The sequence below is a fragment of the Thermobia domestica genome, chromosome 2 (genome assembly GCF_964235325.1).
Source record: "Thermobia domestica chromosome 2, izTheDome1.hap1.1, whole genome shotgun sequence".
Taxonomy (NCBI): Eukaryota; Metazoa; Arthropoda; class Insecta; order Zygentoma; family Lepismatidae; genus Thermobia; species Thermobia domestica.
Window position 1 is genome coordinate 285950639 of NC_137455.1, and position 21544 is coordinate 285972182.

Consider the following 21544-nt stretch of genomic DNA (forward strand, 5'->3'; position numbering starts at 1 on the left):
TAAGAATATTTTTTTCTTGGTTCATAAATTCCGTAGCACAGTTATTTTGATTTTTAACTTGTTGTTGCACAAATAATTTTAAGTAAGATACTATCGTGTTAAATAATTATGTCACAGTAGTTTCCATATAGTAAGTAGTAAATGAACTAACTATGCAATATATTTTAAAATGAAAGTACCGTAGTAATGCCTCGTATAGTTTATTCAGAGATTCCAAAATCCTCCGCTTTCTTTAAAGCTCATTGTGCACCATTTTCACTTTGATATCTATTTCCCGCTATGAGTTTCATAGAAGAACGATAGTCTTTTGATATATTGTACTATGGTAAAGTGTTAAAATTTTGACATGAGGAGTTAAATTACCTGTAGCACTAGTTCTCGGAAAAAATGTTTCACAATACTCAAATAAACACGTTCTCATCTTTATTGATTTAACAGTTAAGCTTTTAAGATAGAGAAATACTATTTAATTCTTTAAAACATTATAATATCAACCTTATTTCTATATTTATCGTCATCCTGTATTCTTCAACAGATGAAAAAAACTAATTATTTTCACTAAATAAAATGAACTTATTTTCCTTCACATATTAGACCAACGTGTGTGTGGAGATTCACTATTTCGATGTGCTTCCGGGCAATGCATTGCAAATAACACTGTGTGCGACGGCGTGACAAGCTGCCGTGATAACAGTGATGAAAATAGTGCCTTGTGTGGTAAGTAGATTATCTATTATTTTTTAGAATTATAATTAAAATACAAATTGAAAATATTCAAAAATCATTGTTTGTTTCTCGATAATATACTTCTTCCTTGGAGGAAAAGTTAAAATTTATTCTGCTGCATATTGCAGAAAACTTATCATACTACTATTGTAATAAGCTATTCCTAATATTATGTACCTAGGGGGTAATAAAAATCTAGAATTCACATTTTTGAAGCGAGAGTCAACGACGTTTGTACTATTCGACTACATTGCCATTCTGCCCTTGAATGGAAGATAACTCGCATTAAATTATTATATTTTGATGAAATTTGTTATGCCTCTTTGTTCTACACTGTAAAAAATTTCGCCCTAAATTTACTGACCGATTACCGTCAACTCTCGCTGCCATCCGATTACCCTAAATTTTACGGATCACCGTTTTTTCATGAAAACGGCAGACTGTATATTTAGAAGCAAAATAATATTCACCGTGTTTAGAAACAAATTTGGTACCGTATATTTTAACGGTAATATACCGTAATATTTAGGGGTCGTTTTTTTAAAATAAAAAGCACAGGTGTGTTATTACCGTACAAGATTTACGGTAATTATCACAACGATTCCCTATCTAGAGGTCCTTGCCGGTCCAGCATGCCCTCTTGCTAGATCCAGTAAGAATTCTTGCTGGGCAATATATATTGACCCAATTTTCATCGAATTGCTGGAAACTGTATCAGTACACATACTGGCTAGGAGTAATTTTTCTTGGATGGATGCAACTAGAGTGCACGCTAGTCCACTGGTGTTAAAGACTACTTAACTAAAGAAAACACAAAAGTGAACAAAAGAAGCGTTGCACCTACGACGTGCATAATATCCATAAGAATAAAAGTTGAAATTAATTCTTAGTTTGTAATATTGAACCCTTGTTCTGATATCATCTTGAACATACATTGCTTTTTTTTTCAAAATTACCAATTTTGTCATGTATTGAACAAAACCCCAGAAGGAGATTCGATATTACATACAAAAAAAAAACTACTAAAACATACTTGAATTTTATAGCTGAGTTTTTGCACACTTTGAAGATGTAGTTGGAACATACATCCATTTCCTTTTAAGATATTCATAAATCGATATTCTGTTGCACTATTAAGACTATCTTTATTGCATGTATTTTCGCTATGAGTACCAGTAGACTAATAGACCTCAAATATTCTAATCAGCGATTCATTCGATTAGTCGCATTATTACGGTTTCAGATAACCAAGCAGGCACCCGACAACATAGCTTAGAATGACCAGAAGTACGACTAAACAAGTGTAAAACCATATGACTTCTCACAACACTGCCTACAGTATCCAGTATCCGCTATCCCAAATTAATAAGTACGTGTTTGCATAATTATGTAACAGTGGCATCAATGCTAAAAAAAGTCACAAAACTTCCAGAGTATCAAACTTTTGCATATTTATTAAACGCTCAAATGTATTAACAAGACACCAGAACAGATTATAGGTACTCAGAACAAAATTAAAGATAAAAAAATTACAGAAATATTTTTCAAATCTAATAATTCATTTATACAAAAAAAATAGTGACCGCATGGGCGCCCGATGAAAATTTTCTAGGGGTCTCATCTCCCTGGTTACTATATACCCTATTACATTTGATATTTTGTATTTGTATTAAGAAATTTAATATTTTTTCATTAGCTAGGGAAGCGACCCCTGCCCCTCCTTCGGGCGCACATGAGTGACAGTATACTTTTATTTCTGTAACAAAAAATTCCAGTTGATGCAACACAATTTATGTAATACTGTACTAAGTACAGTAAACTACGAAACACTTTTCTTAAAAGTTTTTTTTCTTTTTTTAAAATATATTTCAACATTTGTGATTCTAATTCTAGCTTCACCACCACTCGTAGTTGGCTACATTATCATAAGACTTTAGTTTATACATTCCGCAGCTTCTTGGTTTCGAATCGTTGCACTTTGGAGCGATCAGCTTGCCATGGTAGCCAACTAAAGTTTTGTTTGTCACCGAACAAAGTTCAAATATTAACATGGTGCTTCCCCATACATTACATTGCTAAATGTTGAATTTCCAGGATATCTTCGACAGTAGTAGTTCTACTGTATATATCACACCAGAAAACCACACACACTGAACAAACAAACAAACAAACAAACAAACAAACAAAAGAAAGAAAGAAACCAAACAAAACAAAGGACAACACATCCGAACTTACGCGCCATCAATCCTCGCTACGAACATGTGGTTTTACTCTCCAATGCGCATGCCCGACTCAAGTATCTGACAGGAAAACGGTCTCCTATCATTATTTTAGAAAAACGGTAAACCGTATATTTTTCATGGTAGGAGGCACTTATTTTCACGGTTATTGGTTACAGTGTACCTAAAGAAGCAACCCTAATATCAGGGGCTGTATTGGAACAAATGTAAAAGGATGAAGGAGGTGAGGTCCGTTCATCGCACGATGTACGTTCATACGTGCAAACTGGGATAAATATTAAATAGTATATAGTTTTACATAATCTGCAGAGAAACAGTAATTGCTACTGTCAGCATAGCTTTTTCAATACGCTTATTTTGTTCTTGGAGCTCAAATTTTCCCTCTGGTTATTCTACTCACACCAAAAATAAGATTTTATTAGTAATTTCGGATTCAATATTTATATCTATTCAACAAAAATTGTAAGATTGCAGACTACAGCTGAGTTTTTGGAATCTGTTCAGAGTCTGAAGAAAAACTAGCATTTCTACCCGTAACAGAAGTAGTAGAAAATCAATAATATCTACAGTTTCAATATCGATCTCTATGGAGCAAAAACGATAGAAAACATCACGAGCAGCGATTTTTTTAGAATCGATTCAGTGTCCCGAGATTGGTTCCATCTCCTCCGCTAATCACCTCCTGAAGGCGGAAGTGGTTAAAACCAATTATTTCATGTTTTAGCTTTGATCGCCATAGTACAAAGTTGTATGAATATAATCAAAAATAAACAAGTTATTGTGCAAAGCACACGAATTTAATATTATAAAACCAATATCTTCTGACAATCTGTCACAAAAAATTATTTTCATAACATTAAATTAGTTTGCTTTCCTCAGCAATCACTTTATTTTAAATTATATTATATAATAGTGAAAACTGGTATATTGGTAATTTCACAGATAGTAATAGGTCCATATGATGCTAAACGGTGCTTTAGAATCGGCTCTCAAGAAAGATACCATTAGTATTCATCTACTCAAATCTGAAGTTTCTAAAAATTTATTATTACCTCTGGGATTACTATTGATCTCTATAGAGAGAAAACTGTAATAAAAGACGGTGAACAATTGTTTACAAGTATTTGGTATAGGAATAATGTGTTTTATCATAATATGATTGAGCGTGAGATGAAAAGTTTCAATCGTCATATTATCCTTCTACTGCAGCGAAAACAATTAATTCTGTTTCAAAATAAAAATCACATAATTTGGAAGTTTCCCGTTCTTTGACAAAAGAGAAGCGAAACAGAATTGTTTTTGAGTGTACGCTATACACTCTTTAGAAACAGTGAAGTACTCAATCGCAGATGTTTTCGGTTTAAATTCTCTTAAACACCTTATTAGACAAAAGTTAACGTTTCAAAAGATAAGTATTAAGATATATATATATATATATATATATATATATATATATATATATATATATATATATATATGGATTTTAAAACATCACTGGCAACATTTGGGAGGTGATTACCCACACCAAGATAAGACAAAAAGTATAGACCAAACTGGGTGTACAACAGTATTTTGTATATTTTACTTGCAACAATTGTATTTTTACTTTTAATTTTAGGCCATAATGTATTTTAAATATATACTAGGCAGATTCTGTTAATATAAGAAGAGAAAGAAAAAGAAATAACATATTTATAATGTCAATATATAAAAAACATTCAAATGTTTTTATGTAATCTAATCTTGATGTCGTCTTCATGACAACAGAAATTAAATAGAATTATTCAGTTGACTAAGTAGACATCTTAGAAACTTGTGTAGAAAGTAAACTGTACGCTTGTCATTTACATTTATTAAACAAAGTATACAAAGTAGTAATTTTCTGTGTTTAATGGCTCAATATTAATGTTTATGAACCAGTTATCGTTATAAATTGGTGCCGAAACCCGGGAGAGAAAAATACTTGTGTCGTTTAGAAGATTAGTAAAGCGACCAACATTGAGCCTAACATTACCTGTTCTATTTTGAGAAGTGACAAAGTAATAAATAGGAATGTTATGAGTGCTACGGATAGAGAAGTGACCGATAATCAAACTATCCATATTGAAATGAACTCTTCTGAAAATATGATAGACGTTTTAAGGGAAATATCCCAACAAATTAAAGACCAAGCTCGACGAAGTGAGGAAATATCCCAACAAATTAGGGATCAAGCTCAGCGAAGTGATGAAATCTTCCAACAAATTAGGGATCAAGCTCAGCGAAGTGATGAAATATCCCAACAAATTAGGGATCAAGCTCAGCGAAGTGATGAAATATCCCAACAAATTAGGGATCAAACTCGGGATCAAGCTCGACGAAGTGATGAACAGTTTGAAAAGTTAGACCAAAAAATGAATCAACAAGCTCAACATTTTGACGAAAAGTTAGAGCAATTGCAACAACGTAACGATGGTAAATGGGACCAAATACAACAAAAATTAAATCAGATGAACCAGCAAATTGCAGTCAAATTTGAACACTATGATGAAGAAATGGAAACGATAGTACAGAGATTCACCGAGGTTCAAGACTGTGTAGATATAAAGCGACAGCGGTAAATGAACACGCCAACCAAATTAAGCAATTGCATGATGAAGTGAACTCTATTAAAGAAAAGCGTATACACGAAAGTGCAGAGCGAAATGGTGAGCACACGAATGCTGTACATCCTACATCTATCGGTTGGGAATCTACGCGTCATCGCAGAGCAACTTTTGAAGGTAATGAATCTTTGAGTTGTAATGAAGATAGTACCAAAGGAGAAAGAAGAATGAGGCAATCATCCCGTCAGAGACGTAACCACTACAGGTGTTTGAAGGCTAATACAGGTAAACCGTTACGGTTCAGTGAAGTAAAATCACTTACTGAATTTAGTGGTGTGCCGGAAGACATACCTGCGAGGGGGTTTCTTGAAAAATTTGAGGATGAATGCGAATTAATGGGCGTAGACGAGTCTCAATTTTTAAAATTATAACCACATATATTACTGCCATCTTGTTTAACCAGGTTTAAGGCCATTAAGAGTAGTCTTCGTACCTATTCTGACTTTAAGAACGCCTTACTATCTAATTATGAAAACGATTTTATGATAGAAATTAGGGATGTCTTTTTGAGAACGAAACCATTCAATCCCAAGATCCATAAAAGCGTTACCGAATTTGTGATCTCTACATATAATGAGTTAAGATCATTAAATCCGAATCATCCCGAATCCCGAATCATTGCTTCTATTCGAATTCTATTACCTTTTAGATTGGAACAATTATTAATGTCTGCGCAGTGTATCAATTTTAACCATTTGATTATGCTTGTTCAAAATTATGAGAGTCAATCTGCAGTGTAAAATGGTAATAGAGGACTGGATAGAGGTCAGGGTAATTCTGGCCGTAATCATATACAATATGCACCGGTTCGCAACTTAAATATAGGGGAAAGTGGGGGAATACCGCGCACTTAAGGTATATTTTCCAATATCTCGATATAAATCAAACAAATTAACATCAGGAAAATGTATGTTGTAACTTAATCATTCTAGTTTCATATTCGGTCGTTTGTAGTGCTCCTTCATTTTCATAGATTCTGTAAAAATAAAGTTTGTGTAAAACGAGAAACGCGTGGTATTCCCCACCACATCGGGTAATCACACGCATTACATCGGGTTTTGGCACGCACTAATTCCTTAACGTGAAGCATCAGAATCTCTTTCCATAAACTTAGGTCGTTTGTTGACTGTACGTTTAGGTCAACTTCTAGTTTATTTCCTCGGGTTGTTTTCACGTTTTCCACCAACATCGAATTTTCGAGTTTTCTTCTCAACTTTGCTTTCTTGGTGCTTTCTTCGCTTAGTGCTCTTTTTGAATTCAGCACCTTCCAATATTCGTTTGGTTGGAATAGAAGTTAAGATTTCTGAACGCTTTTTGTTATTTCGAGGAGTTGACTTGGCAGACCTGGAGATAGGAGAAATCTGAGACTTTCACAGCCTCATTTTGTAAAGAAGACGGTTGGACAAGCAATGGTAACTGCTGTGATGATGTTCCGGATAGTTGATGTTCTTCTCGATTTAGCCCGATTTTCGTCGAAGATGGTTGTTCATTTTGGCGTAGGCCTATAATAGTTTGAGCGTCGGAAAGCAATTGGGAATTCACTTCTTCAGAAGTCTCTCTTTTATCTTCAAGTTCTACGGCCTGGAATTGCTGAACAGCTTCAAAATCTTCTTTTCTAAAAGTGTCCAGCTCCAAAGGACAAATACCCGCTTGTTTAAAACCATTAACAGCTTTGTCCATATTTGCTGCATTCAGATAAGCTCTATTAAAGATATCAACTAAGTCATATGGAGAAATTTTTCATTAACGTAGCGCTTCGCAAACAGTGTGCATTCTTGGTTGAAATATGTTTGTGGGGACCAAAAAAGGTGAAGTTTATATGACGTATGCGGTGGTATTGTAACCATAACAATTCCTTTCTTCTTTCAAAAATTGTGAATTTCTAATGAAATATGGCTCGTGTGATCCAAAATAGGTAGGACTGGATCATTTGTTATCGGTTTCGCAATAAGAGCAAAATGTTGCAGCCACTAGATTCATTGCTCTACCCAAGAATATATAGATCCAGTAGATTCTCCTTTCTACAGCTGAGATGACATACGTTTTCTTGGGTAGATAAACATAGGGGTATGTAAGACCTGGCAGCTTTGTGACGGTTTTACCCCTTTTCCATGAAATTAGTGCTCTGAGCTGTTTCAATCCCTTTGGATCCAAAATACGTCCTGGTGTCTATACTATGAATATACCTGCTTCGTCAACGTTAAAGATCTAATCTTCACAGAAATAATATTTTTCGGTAACTTCTGTCAGGTTCTTAAGATACCCTTTCACCTTTTCGTCATTGAATTCGTCGACCCTGTAAATACTAATTGCTTCAGTTTTCCTTCACTTTATCGTGGAATTTTTCTTTAAAAAATAATTCCAACCAATCATTCCCAGCAAGTCGACCTTCTTTATTCAAATTGTATTTGATATTATTAGCTTCTGCGTATTCATAAGGTATTCTGCGTAGTTCAATTGGAGACATTCCGTAAAACAACTTGGCTAAATTTAAAGCGTGACCAGCAAGTTCCGCTTTTTGTGTAGAGCTCAATACAGCTTTTCTTCCCATTTTCTTAGAACAGACAGTCCCAGCTTTCACTTTTGTTCTCAATGTAGCCTTATGTACCCCAAAATAATTTGCTACCTCTCTAATTTTTCTTCCGCCATTTATTGCTCCTATGGCGTTTGGTAGTTGTTCTAATGTCCATTTGCACTTCCTCTGTTTGCCTAATATAGTGTCATGGCATCTGCAATATACATAAAAAAGGAAAAGAAACGCAGCATAAACTTTTCTGATAACTGCTTCGTGAAGGGGCAATACCACGCACAATGGACGACATGCGTGCAATTACCCCATTCCAAGCCGAGAAAAAAAATTGAACCTTCAGAAGTTTCACGTCGTTTCATATAAACAGATTTAGCATGAACATACTACTAACACACTACGCTAAAACATTATATACACATTATAAAAATCAACTAAGTATTTCAATACATACCTCTAAATCTGCAAACGAAGTAAATTAGAAGAAATTACAGCAAAACAACATTTCGGCATGCCATGAACCGAGCAGCAACTGCCGTCTCGCTCGGTTAATATGTCTTTCATAGTCTAAACTAGATACTAGCACTAATCTGAATCAGTTTCGAAGCATTAGAACTGAGAAAATAGGCTGCGTGGTATTATCTCGTTGCGTGGTATTCCCCCACTTTCCCCTACAACCTGAAAATACTTCTAACTCGTATTGTTTTAATAGTAGAATAAATGGTCACAATGTTACCGGTAATCAGACGCAACCTAATCGCAGAAATGGAAACAGGAATTTTAGAAATAGTAACCGGAATTTCAATAGGAGCAATAACCATCGCCTGTTTACACAAAATCGATTTACAGATGGCAGTAATTACACTAATAGAAATCCGAATGCTGTAACAGTGTATAATCGCCAAGAAATTACTCAAGATTGTGGGATACAATGTAATTTAAGGAACCTATGAGTCAACGTAATTTAAACTAGATTGTACTGAGTTGGAAGGGGTTGAATCCACGTCAGCGTTAAATACTTCTAATCAATTTTCTGATTAAGAAACTAATTTAAGAACTTTAGATACAAATATCGTTATGAATAACAATTTGAAAAGGTAATGTGTTTTTATATGAGTGCAAAACGCAACAATAATCGCATTGTTCGTGTTTCATGTTATAGAGTATATTTGAAAGCATTTTTTAATGCGAGAATACATATTGAAGTTAATAATTTATGTTTTCTCTAAGAAATTCATATTTAAGCAATTCTTCCTTTTGTGTTCTTGTTCTATTCGAATTTTATGCAAATAATATAAATATTAAAGAATAAAAGAAGATATTTTAAAATAAACGTATGAAAGTAATGACAGTTACGTAAAATTGATGTCACGTATTTCATGGAAAAATTACGAGTATTGAAAATCAAGTTTATACGTTTTCCAAAGAACTTTGACTTTAAATGTTATTATGGATTCAATCATCATTTATACTTTCTTTCATATATTCATGTAATAATTACTTTTCGTTTAAAATAATGAAATTTTGTTCAATTTCTCTGATTACAATTGTCTAGAATACATGCAAATTAACATCTTTATTTATTATGCCCAAAGCTAACAATTTAAATTTGTAAATAATTAACCTCTTTGTAACCTATAATGGACTTGAATTAAGGTATTGACCGTATTCTTTTTTGCCTTGTAATCGACGATTATGGATTTAATTATGAAGAAATATAATTAATAATAATATTTTTTGTGTAAAAATAATGAAATATACGTGAATTATGATATGAAATATATTGTATATACAAGGCGCACTGTAAAAGTTAACGGTCCAGAGTTCGTTATCCTTTTATTGGATAATTGAATAAAAGGAAAAGTCCGTCGAGTGACATAATATACAACAGTATGTTGTATATTTTTCTTGTAACAATTGTATTTTTACTTGTAATTTTGGGCCATAGTGTATTTTAAATATATACTAGGCAGATTCTGTTAATAGAAGAAGAGAAAGAAAAAGAAATAACATATTTATAATGTCAATATATAAAAAATGTCCAAATGTTTTTATGTAATCTAATCTTCATGTCGTCTTCATGACAACAGAAATTAAATAGAATTATTCAGTTGACTAAGTAGACATTTTACAAATTTGTGTAGAAAGTAAACAGTACGCTTCTCATTTACATTTTTTAAACAAAGTGTAAAAAGTAGTATTTTGGTGTGTTTAATGGCTCAATATTAATGTTTGTGAACCAGTTATCGTTAGAGGTGCTCAAATGCTTCCTTTCGGAGTTATAGGCTGCCGAAAATATGAAAAAATGAACTTTAGAGTTCTATTGCTTCACAATTATCGGACCTACCGTAGTCGGGTCAAAACTGCAATTAGGAACTATTATATGTGGTATTCAAAATACACGTTTCAGAATCCTAAGGTGCTCACGGTACTAATGTAATAATGTTCCGATTATCATCTACCGACACTTTCCGGACTGGGTATTTTATTAATCTTGATATTTTTTGGAGGGTTTGTAGTTGTAACACATAAGGTATTTTAATGATCAAAAATACTGTTTCAATGTCAGAGAATATCATGAGTGTGAGATTAACTTGAATCAGGATATCAGTCGACTAGTAAACCCGACTTTAAGCTATGGTATATACTGATAAAGTGTAATTTGTTCATCAAGTTGTTGACAAGCTTCGTCTTGCAACATATTAGTATATTTTAGAAAGCCATTATCATAAATGTGTTATATCAATGCCTTTGTTTCTTGAATTTCAGTCATATTTTGCAGAGAGTTCGGCAAGAACTAACTTTCCTGAAGCGCTCTTTAAAGATATTATAGTGTTTCTCGCTATTCGTTTCTTTTCAGTTCCTTGCCATTTGGGAAAAAATACTTCGTGTCTTATACTTTCATATTTCACCCACCAGTCATTTAGTGTCGAGTAGTTAGTGACATACGTGGAGCCAATATAACCATTTTGTGTGAAATTAGCAATTCGTTTCTGCGTCAGTAAGCAACTGACAACTCAGTTTCCAAGCTGTTCTCCCATCGGTTACAGACACACTTTGCAAGATTTTACATATCTAAATTAGTGTGGAATGATCGCTGAATGATATTAGCATCAAATTAATATCGGTGATGAAGAATATCAAATTAGGATATGCTTAGACGCTATCCTGCCTGCTATTCATGCTAGCTGTTTGAAAGTGAATTTGAGATGGTTTCGATATTCTACGCAGATGTCCTGGAGAAGAGAGGAAGAAGGGATTTGGTAAAGTGCAGATGATGGACTAAACTTTCTGGTGGAGTCTTTTACTCAAGATACAACATTACAACTGCCCGGAAACACTATGTTAGTCAGAATACTGAGAAACCATGGGAGAACTGAAGTTATGTAAACTGTTTCTGTCAATCAATTATTTGCCAGAACACGAATATATATTATTGAAGGTAATAGTGTCACAAGTGATACTAAAATCCCTTCCAGATGTCAAGAGAACAGAATTTGATCTCTCAATACCGCGTTTACATAATATATCATTACTTTTGTGCGCCGGGACTGCACTTACGTATACAAAATATTGTGATAAAAGGTCAAAATTCTGTAATCGCCAATTCTCTTAATAAAATGAAATAATTTGAAATTTCAATTATAAAGCTTTATGATAGATTGCGATTACTATTACTTGAAATGCCATTAAGATTTAATAAAGCATATGAACGAAAATTAGACTTATAAACTTATTATATGAACTAGGAAAATGAAATCTTCCATTTTAACATCTTATACTTATGCCCTTTAGGCAAAGAGTGATTAAGGCAAGTGAACAATCGTGGGAAGGGAGTACCCAAAGAAAACCCATGTACACGATGTTGCCCATACAAACTCATTGTTTGGTAATCAATCCACGAATCCTAAAACAGAAGTAAGTGCTCTGTCACTGAGCATCCATGGCCCCCTGCATGGACACCGATTGAATGCTCAATAACAAGGTACACTCATGTCCAAAATTATTGTCGCATGTCTATAAATATGTTGTAGGAATATAATTTGATGACGAATTTGCCCGGTATTCCTTATAATGTTAGCACTAGAAGCACGAAGAAATCAAATTGACTGCTTTCCGTTTCTGTATATAATACAAAATAATGGTGACCCAGGAGGACTGTTTTTATTGGCATTCTCAATACAGTACAGTACATCTACAAGTAAGCCTAGATAGCATATTATTTCTTTTATTTATAAACATTAAGCATATCAATATGTAATATTAAAAATATTTGTGAATAAAATAAGTTTAATATCAGTGTTTTAAAAATAATGAAAATAATAATTAAAGATTACTGTCAACTCTTAGATATTAAACGTCTATTGTAAAATAACGTTTGCTATGATATTTTTCAAAAATATATTCTTAGCAGATCATTACCAAAATAAACTTTTTATCGGATCTCTGCAGTACATTTTCCACAGACATACTTTAGACATTTGAAACAGATGTCGGCTGTTTTGTTGTTTTTACAAAATCGTACTTGATATTTGTTTCGCTTGTGTGTGAAAGAAACTTTCTCATCTTCAGATAAGTTTCACTGTCATCGTTCACATTGACTATCAACTCTTGAACCAAACATTGAAAATGTTTTAACCTACTAATTTTCTTTCAGGAATCTCCTTTGTATATTATTCAGGAATTGAAGCATGACAAACCAAGTACATTGCAAAAAGAAGTACATTGGCAGCGTATACACGCAAATCTCACTGTGTCTTTCTTTACTAGTTGATCCACGATGTCTACACCAAACTTCACCTCATTGTAATGTGCTATAGTTTTGGGGGTTTTCCTTTGGTTTCGCGGAAATTGACATTGACTTATGCATGGAACTCAACACACAAACACCTTTCTTCCGCTTACATTTGTAGACTGTTAATGTATTACCACTCTGATCGCGGTAAACACCACAGCGATGCAGGTCTTGTCGTTTTAGGGTGCACTACATTTAGGAAGCTCTCTTCTTATTTGTTTTATTGTCCCAACTAAAGTAGTACCTTTAGCCCTAAGGGACTAAACTAGTTTAGTTGTTGTGAAGAAGTTATCACATGTCACATTTATTCCTCTTTTAACAAAAGGATTTATCAAACTAGACATTGCAAATTTACCTGTGTCGTAGCAGAAGTTACCAAATCCTTGCCCAGATATGGAAAGCTATTAAGGATATACTTTGATTGTACGTCGGCCAGTAACCAGAATTTTATGACAAATTATATTGGGTTTGTTTGAAAAAATTATTGCAGAAATCTACATCTGAATTTCGTACCATAGAGTTGCTCGTGAACGGTCACGTTGTCACCTAGTTTGTAATATTTTATGCAGTTTTTAATAAACGCATCCCACAGTTCAGACGTGAGTGTGAATTTGTCCGTTTGAAATCTTACAGATTTTGTGGTCGTTCATCAAATCTCAAGTACCGTTTTACTTAAGAGAACATATTCCTTCTCATTGTTTTCCTACAAATTGGTGGGCCGGTTGTTCTTTTACTGCTGAAGCACCAGTAGCACCTCGGTAAGTAATAAGGATCAAATAAGATTGTCGTTCTGAAAGAGTTAGTCCAGGTTGTTAACTTCAGTCACCTATGTGCTTCAGGCACGGTGCACTTTAGAATATGTCTTATCATTGATTCATCAAATAGTAAACAAAACCAATACTACATTCTACAGTCTTCCTCACGCACTAGCTACTTGTCAAACTTTGTCGGTTCTGGAACTTCGCGAACAATATTCTGTTTAGATGTAGGGCCAGCATCATCTTGTCCCAAATTCAATTTTGTCGATATTGTTTCATCTGGAGCAATAAAACTGTCAAAACTACTGGCTTTGTCTTTTCCATCACTGTTTTCCTCTTCTATATCACTTAAATATAAAATGTTTTCTTCAGGTTCAGAATCACTCCAGTTTCCATCCCCTTCACTTGAATCTTGTAAATTATCATTGTTTTCTTCAGACTCATATTCTGAGAGACCATGTAAAAGTCGAAGTATTTATTGAGGTCTCATCGTAAAATGTCACATGTACATGGTCTACCTCAACAAACTACATATGCATATATTGACCGCATGTGGCTGAACTAATTTATCTGTCGACCTTAAAACATTGGGAGATGTCTTTTAAAACAATGAAATAATAGTGTGAAGTTGGAACTGAATATCACAATATAACTAATAAAAGAATAAGTTATCTTAACTTTTTCTGTCTCAAACTGCAATCAGTAAAGGTTTCAATTTCTCTTTTGTCTAGAAACAAAGAGTGTTTAACGCAGAATCTGAAATCACAAACAGAAATATTAATTTTCCATACTCTTTATAAGGCAGTCAAAATGACTGCTTTGTCCTTCTAGGTATAAATGATACTAGCGCCCATGTAAGAAGAGACACAAACTTATTATTACTACTATCAATAAGTGGATGCAAAAATAGTAAAGGTCAACGAATTTTAGGGCCTTACGGTAAACATTAAAGAAGTGATCCGACATCATTTTTCTTGAAGCAATCAAAATCATTGCATCAAGCTTCTAGTGGTAACGTATATATAATCGGCAAAGACATGCATGTGGCAAATTTCATGCCAAAAGAGCAGTAAATTAAAACAATAAAACGAAAATAAAACTTTCTTGTCCATTTAGCAACGTTTTGTTTTACTCATTCTAATTTTCAGGGCCGCGTTGGCTCAGTGGTAGAGCTTTCACCTCTTGTGCATGGGGTCCCGGGTTCAAACCCTGCTTCCCCCAAGTGAACTTTGTGGTGGACAAACACCGTGTGCGTGTGTTTTCTTTGGGGTCTCCCATTTCCTCCCACTTTCTCTTTCCACCATTTCATTCATTTCCCATAATCACCGTCTCCTTTAGCCTAACCGCCATAGCGTGGAACGCAAAACTCAAAAGATTTCATTTTTCATTCTAATTTTCGTATTTTGAAATCTTTTCCGCTGAAATTTACCACAAATATACATTTCCCGATAATACACATAGTATCAGTATTAAAAGTACAATGCAAAATCATTATCAAATTATATTCTTACGAAAAGACAGTGATAAATATGCGACAATCATTTTGGACATGAGTGTACATAAAATTGAACGAAGGGACGTTCTTGTTAAGCTTTTTAAATGACGACACATTTGTACTCATCTAATACATTCTAACATAAGGGAAATGCATTGTAAATAAAGTTTTGCCATTACACTAATTATGATGAAAATCCTACTTCAGATTCAAAAATAATGCGTTCATTGAACCTGCATATCCTTGAAGAAAAAAAGACATCAAGAGCTGTTCTTGGTGTTTGTGGTCTCATCTCAGAAGCATGTACGATACAGTGCAGATATATCGATACGGGCCATGTTTTCTTCAACTGGGCTACCTTAGTATCGACATTCATTGGAGTGGGGTAGGATAATGTACTATTAGACCACATGAATAGGGTATTCGTTATATCGCTCCGTTCTTTAGGTACTTTGCCTTTATTTTTTGTACACGTATTCATTTTGCACTACGAAAGTTTTGACCCTCTGCACTGCGAGAGTCACTACGAAAGTTTTGAGATACACATTATTGCGGCACAGTATTTGAACTCCAACAATTGCGTTCGGTAGTGGTACCCATAGCAAAGAAGCGAAGCAAGCTTCAACTCACCTCGCTTATCGGTGTGGCCGTATCGCCTTCTCTTGTTTGTTGATGTGAGCAGTATTCGACTGTTTGGAATACAGCTCGAAAGGGAACATTTTCGGGCAATAATCCTTTACGATTTCAAAAGTGGTTTGAACGAGACACAAAGCCTTGACCGTTTGCAGGGAGCATTTGGGGACCCTGCTCCTTCCCACGCTACAATTTTTCGGTGGTTTGGTGAATTCAGAAGAGGCCGGATATCGCTTAAAATGAAGAGAGAGCTGGACGTTCGGCAACATCTGTGTCAGATGAAAACATTGCCGCTGTGGAACAAATGATTCGAGAAAATCATCGAACAACTTTCAATCTACAGTGAATATTGAATCTACAGTGAACATTGGATCACTAGCAGTAACTAAAATTCTACATGATCATCTTCGGCTCAGGAAGGTTTCATCTCGTTGTGTGCCTCACACTTTGACTGAACAGTAAGAAGCGCATGCGTGTGGAATGTTGTGAAGAAATGCTTGCAAGATTTGATTGAGGCAATGCTCGACGTGTCTCTGACATTGTTACTGGTGATTAGACTTGGATTTATCAATTTGACTCTGAAAATGTACGCCAGTCAACAGTTTGAATCTTTCCAGACGAAAATCCATCCACGAAAGTGAAGCGACCGCGAAGTGTGGGGAAGAAGATGGTCGCAACTTTCTTCACCAAATCTGGCCATGTTGCAACGGTTCTACTTGAAGAACCAAGGACTGTTACTGCTCAGTGGTACACCACTGTTTGCCTAACAAACGTGTTACAGAAGCTTCGGGAACGGCGTCCAAGAAATGGATTGCGTTGGATCGTGCTTCATCATGACAGCGCGTGCGCACACACTGCCAACATCACAATTCAGTTTTTAGAATCTACGGAGTCAAACTTATGAGTCATCCGCCGTATAACCCTGACTTGGCTCCGTGTGATTTTTTCTGTTCCCAAGGATCAAGGATCGCATGCGTGGGAAGAGATTTTGAGCCCTGAAGAAGCTGTAGTGGCTTATGAGAATGAACTTTCAACACTTGAAGAAAAAGACTGGCAACACTGCTTCCAAAACTGGTTTTCGAGGATGCAAAAGTGTGTACAGTGTAATGGTGAATACTTTGGAATAATGTAAGTGTTAAATTGATTTTAAGTATGTAAGTTACTTCACATCTCAAAACTTTCATAGTGACCCTCTAACAGCCCTGCGTTCATCGTTACTGCTTACCATTGAAAGACCCAATATCCGGACGTGTGTACTGCATATCAGCACTGAGCAACTGGACTTAACTTTGCCATTTTCTTGCTTAAAATTCACTGTCTCGGGGTGAAGGCGAACAACATTTTCCACTTATCTTGACATTTAAACTTATGGAAAACACTGTAATCCTCATTAAGGAGGTAATGACCTCAATAACTTTAAAGTGTAAATATAGCCAATAACTTAACCAATCCTCGATCCTGCAGACACTTGGCCTGATATTACGCACCATTTTGTCAAATGAACCCTGCTATTAGTTTCGCACAAATTATTCATCAAAGTGGTAAAAAACTAGGACAGAATAACACAAAAGCTGATGTGCACCTATTTGAACGTTGTGTAGCGTTGAGTGTTGCACTACTTCGTCTCGTAAACCAAAACACAGAGTCGTCAAGGCGAACGTAGAAGAAGACTTAAATCGGAGCTTATCAGATAAACTACACCGCATGTCACAAAGAAGTGGTGTCTATTTCCTACGCTACTTCAGATTTTCTCTGTGTGAAGTTCTCTTTTTTCCACACTAGGCTCTCTGTTGGAGAGTCAGATACTACTGAATGTGTGTCGGAATAACAACTATTACAATGTATAATCGTATTTTTCGCTCAAGTCACACTGTTTTATTTCAGAATAACTGATATAAAACCGGTTGTATCTATGAAATGTCATTGTGACTATAGTTTTGAATAGCACAAGAAGTAATAATAGAATTGCAACAATAACTACCTAAGTAATAAAATTTGAGGGGGTTTAGTGGCTTTTTTAACCTTACATGACATCATTTTAAATATCTAAAAATTGTGGTATAAACTGAAGGAACTGATTAGCCGTTTTGAGTTTTTGACGTTTTAAAATCCTTAGTATATGATCTGGATTCGAGCCCGCAGGATCTGTTTTTTGACGTTTCAAATTGAATCCATACTCATTGTAATAAGCAATATCTTTTGAATAGGAAAAAGGCTGGAATGAAGAGAATGACATAGAATTTTAGTAGAATCATCAGTCGGGATAAAATTTACGAACTTATTTCTTCAATTATTCCAAATATGACATTTTACTTTATTTCAACTATTTTATAGTTCATGTATGATCAATGATTTTTCTTTCTTCTCACATGTAGTATGTAATGAAATAATATATTATGCACACAATGAATTATAATGTGTTTGATATATGACACTCATTAGACAGCACGATAAACTTTGGAGAACATTTTTAAGGTGGAAAATTGTTTCCATTCATCAATCGCACAGGAAAATCACTTTCAATGCTCCACAGGCCTAGCAACTACTACAAATGTTAGTTCTAAGTTAGATTGCACCTGTCTAGTCATTTGTGATTGCAGCAAAAGTGCTGGCTCTGACGTAATGGAGTTATTGCAGTCATTGCTTCAACTACTTTTGTTGCTGACTATATTCAGTAGACAATGTTCCATAAATGAAAGTGTGAATTCATTCTCTCAACTTTAAAAACAAATATCTTCCACGATATTTTTGTTAAAAATCTGTTTAATTTTGGTTCAATTGTCTTTGAATTTTTTCTACTTCTCTGTAAGAATTTAAAAGTAGTGAGAATACAGGAGTGGATTTTTCTTTTTGTCCCTGATCCCAATCTAGATTTTACTCTTTTTCATGACCCAGTTCTTGGGATTAAAATCATTGAAGAATAAGCGGTAAATTCAGCCCCTTTTGTGATATTGAATACTCCCGGCTACAATTCATATAAAGGAGCTGTGATAATTTCCGTTACAACTGTTTGATCTTAATGTAATATTTCCTATATTTTCTACAAGACTTCACAGTCATTTACTCTTCATGGAGATAAACCAGCAAAGAGCAAAAAGAGGTATTACAAGCCCCATTTAACTTTTCTAGAGCTCCAAGTTAGTTTTAATTATTTTTAATCTGATTCAGTATCTTTTATATTTCCTCTGACTAATTCTCTATAATTGTCTATGTATGTGAGTGAAATCAGTCAAGCATGAACAGTTGAGTTCCCTTATGTGGCATAGATTAAAATGTTTAAAGCAATCCAATGTATCTGTCATAAAACAATAGATTCTCGTGGAATATGACGTATACATTTCAGGGCATTAAAGTCATTATTCTTACTTGCGTTTAAAATCAGTCGAAAAATACTGAGCTATTTTTTCCAGTCTTAAAAAAGTAATGATAACTTTAGTAAATATTTTTCGATTTTACCATAACATGATTTATTTATTTATATACTTCTTCGATTTTTCAAATAATATTCACTCTTGGAGGTGAGTCAATCAAATATCAGGACATAGTTAAACCCTCTGAAAATTTAAATTATAATTCTATGACAATATAGGTAAAATATACAATTTTGTCATACATGCTCTTTTCTGAGAATTTCCAATGTTCTTAATTGATTGCAATGGGAGTGAACCAATACCTGGGATCACGTTCTTGTCACTTCCATTTAATATATTTTTCTTAATATATAATAAACACACTGTGATTTGTGTAGAATTTCCTGCGTGTGTTTTGTTGGAAATTATGAAGGTACTCCTATAGTTTGAGGTTGAAATTAAAGAGACAAAGGATCACTTGCTTAAATAATATACGAATAACGCAGCTTAAACAGGTTAAAATTTTACAATATTTCTGTCGTATACAAAAATAACGTCTGTCGTATACAGTCGTAAAACGACTGTAATAATGTATATGATATAAATGTGACACTTTCTCTGATTTTGATTATCCTGTCGTGTCCAAAGGTCTATCTTTTAAGTATAATATGCATATTAATTGGAATTGTATACAACAAAATATGGTTTTATTCCAATATAGCTCCGACACTATAACTAAGAATTATTAGCGTCCTATTCAAAGTATGTAAAAAAGATATAGGTCTAATCGGTATGTATTAAAATAAACAGTTTTTGATGTACATGGCAGTGCAGTTGATGTAGAGATAGGTTTGAAGTAAACTGTAAGTAAAATAGACAAATCCGGTGGCCACTAAGGAAGTATCGATATATTTGTTTTATTCAAAATTTTACTTAAGTTTCTTACGATAGTACTGATTCTAACAAAATAATTTTACGAATTCAATATCAACCACAACGTTAAGATATCAGATGGCGGTATTTCCTACATGTTTCAATTTCATAAAATCAGCATAGTTGAATTTTATGTGATTTGAAACTAGCAAATTTTCTTCAAGGGCAATGCATTTATTAGATAAAGGGACACGGTTCTGCAAAGCCAGCTGTATTTTTTGAGGTGTATTATGCTCTCTTCGTATTACCTGATAGTATTTTGGTAACTTTCTCTGATCATCTGGATTATATTCTGATACTGTTTCCTGTTCCCATGAAAATTATTTTCTGATATTTCTATCCTTTATCATGTTCAATTTGCTTTTGCCTTGTGTTTCTGACAGTGCTGTTTTACAACCCATACATATATGTATCACAGAAATAAAAATGATAAATGGAGTGTAAAACATATCAGGAGTATGAGATAGTAACATTCTGGATGGGTGTGACGCATCTAGCCGTTGTTAGTAGTATGTAACGTTATCTTCTGCATCTTTTATGCTACATTAATCTTAGTAGAATTAAAGCATGTGTTGAACCGCACACAAAGTGATTATGTAAAGTGGGAGACCTCTCTGAATTTCGAAAGAGCCAAATTCTGAATGCGAGCTTAGTTAGCATAAATGTATCTAAAGTGGCTGGTGTCATAAGAAAACAAAATCGCCGAAGAGAACTAGTTACCTAAGAATATAGTGTATTCAGCATCTCATCATCAGCTCATGTACACCTTATGGCCAATAACGACTATGCTGCGAATTGTTTGCTTTATACCATAAAACACCAGCGACCCGGTCGGTCTTCGCATAATTTTTTTCTGATATTCTGATAAGCTGGAATTGCTTTCATAGAACAAATTCTGGCAAACTAACTTGCACGCAGTTTACATGATCAAGCGCATTATATGATCAAGATATTTATCCGACCACTGATACAGTTTTCCAGAATTCCCATTTACTAATTTCCGCTGCTGGTTGTTGCATTCTTTCATAAACATCACAATGGACTATACATTCCTTTTTTCCACTTTTCCGCACTCTACAGTAATAACATTTTAGAAAAATATGGTTATTGTAGGCCAGAAATATGGAACATATAACCTATTCCATTCTCATTGTTGACACTTAATACTACACTCCTTTACTAATGCTGCAGTATTAACTTGGGATACATTTGTGACTTACATGCCTCTATTCCACGACGAACCATTTTTATTTCCGGTAGGGTAAATGTTGCCTCACCTTGCTCTAAGAAGATAAATTGCATTTTTCCACAGTTCTCTACTAGTTAGATAACAATCTATATGTATTTTGTTCGTAATTATTCAAGACACATGAATATGAAAGAACGTGTTGCCGTGGATTTTGGATGGAAACGAATATATATAGAGGTGGAAGTACTAGATT

At 34.3% G+C, this 21544-nt stretch overlaps 1 protein-coding gene across 1 annotated transcript in view; it reads left to right on the top strand.

Moving 5' to 3' along the window:
- Positions 1-21544, top strand: part of LOC145678538 (uncharacterized) — a gene marked incomplete in the record, with an annotated part of 652003 nt that overhangs the window by 601892 nt on the left and 28567 nt on the right. The window contains 1 exon segment of the mRNA XM_081748800.1: positions 595-717. Coding sequence (XP_081604926.1) covers positions 595-717 — 123 coding nt within the window.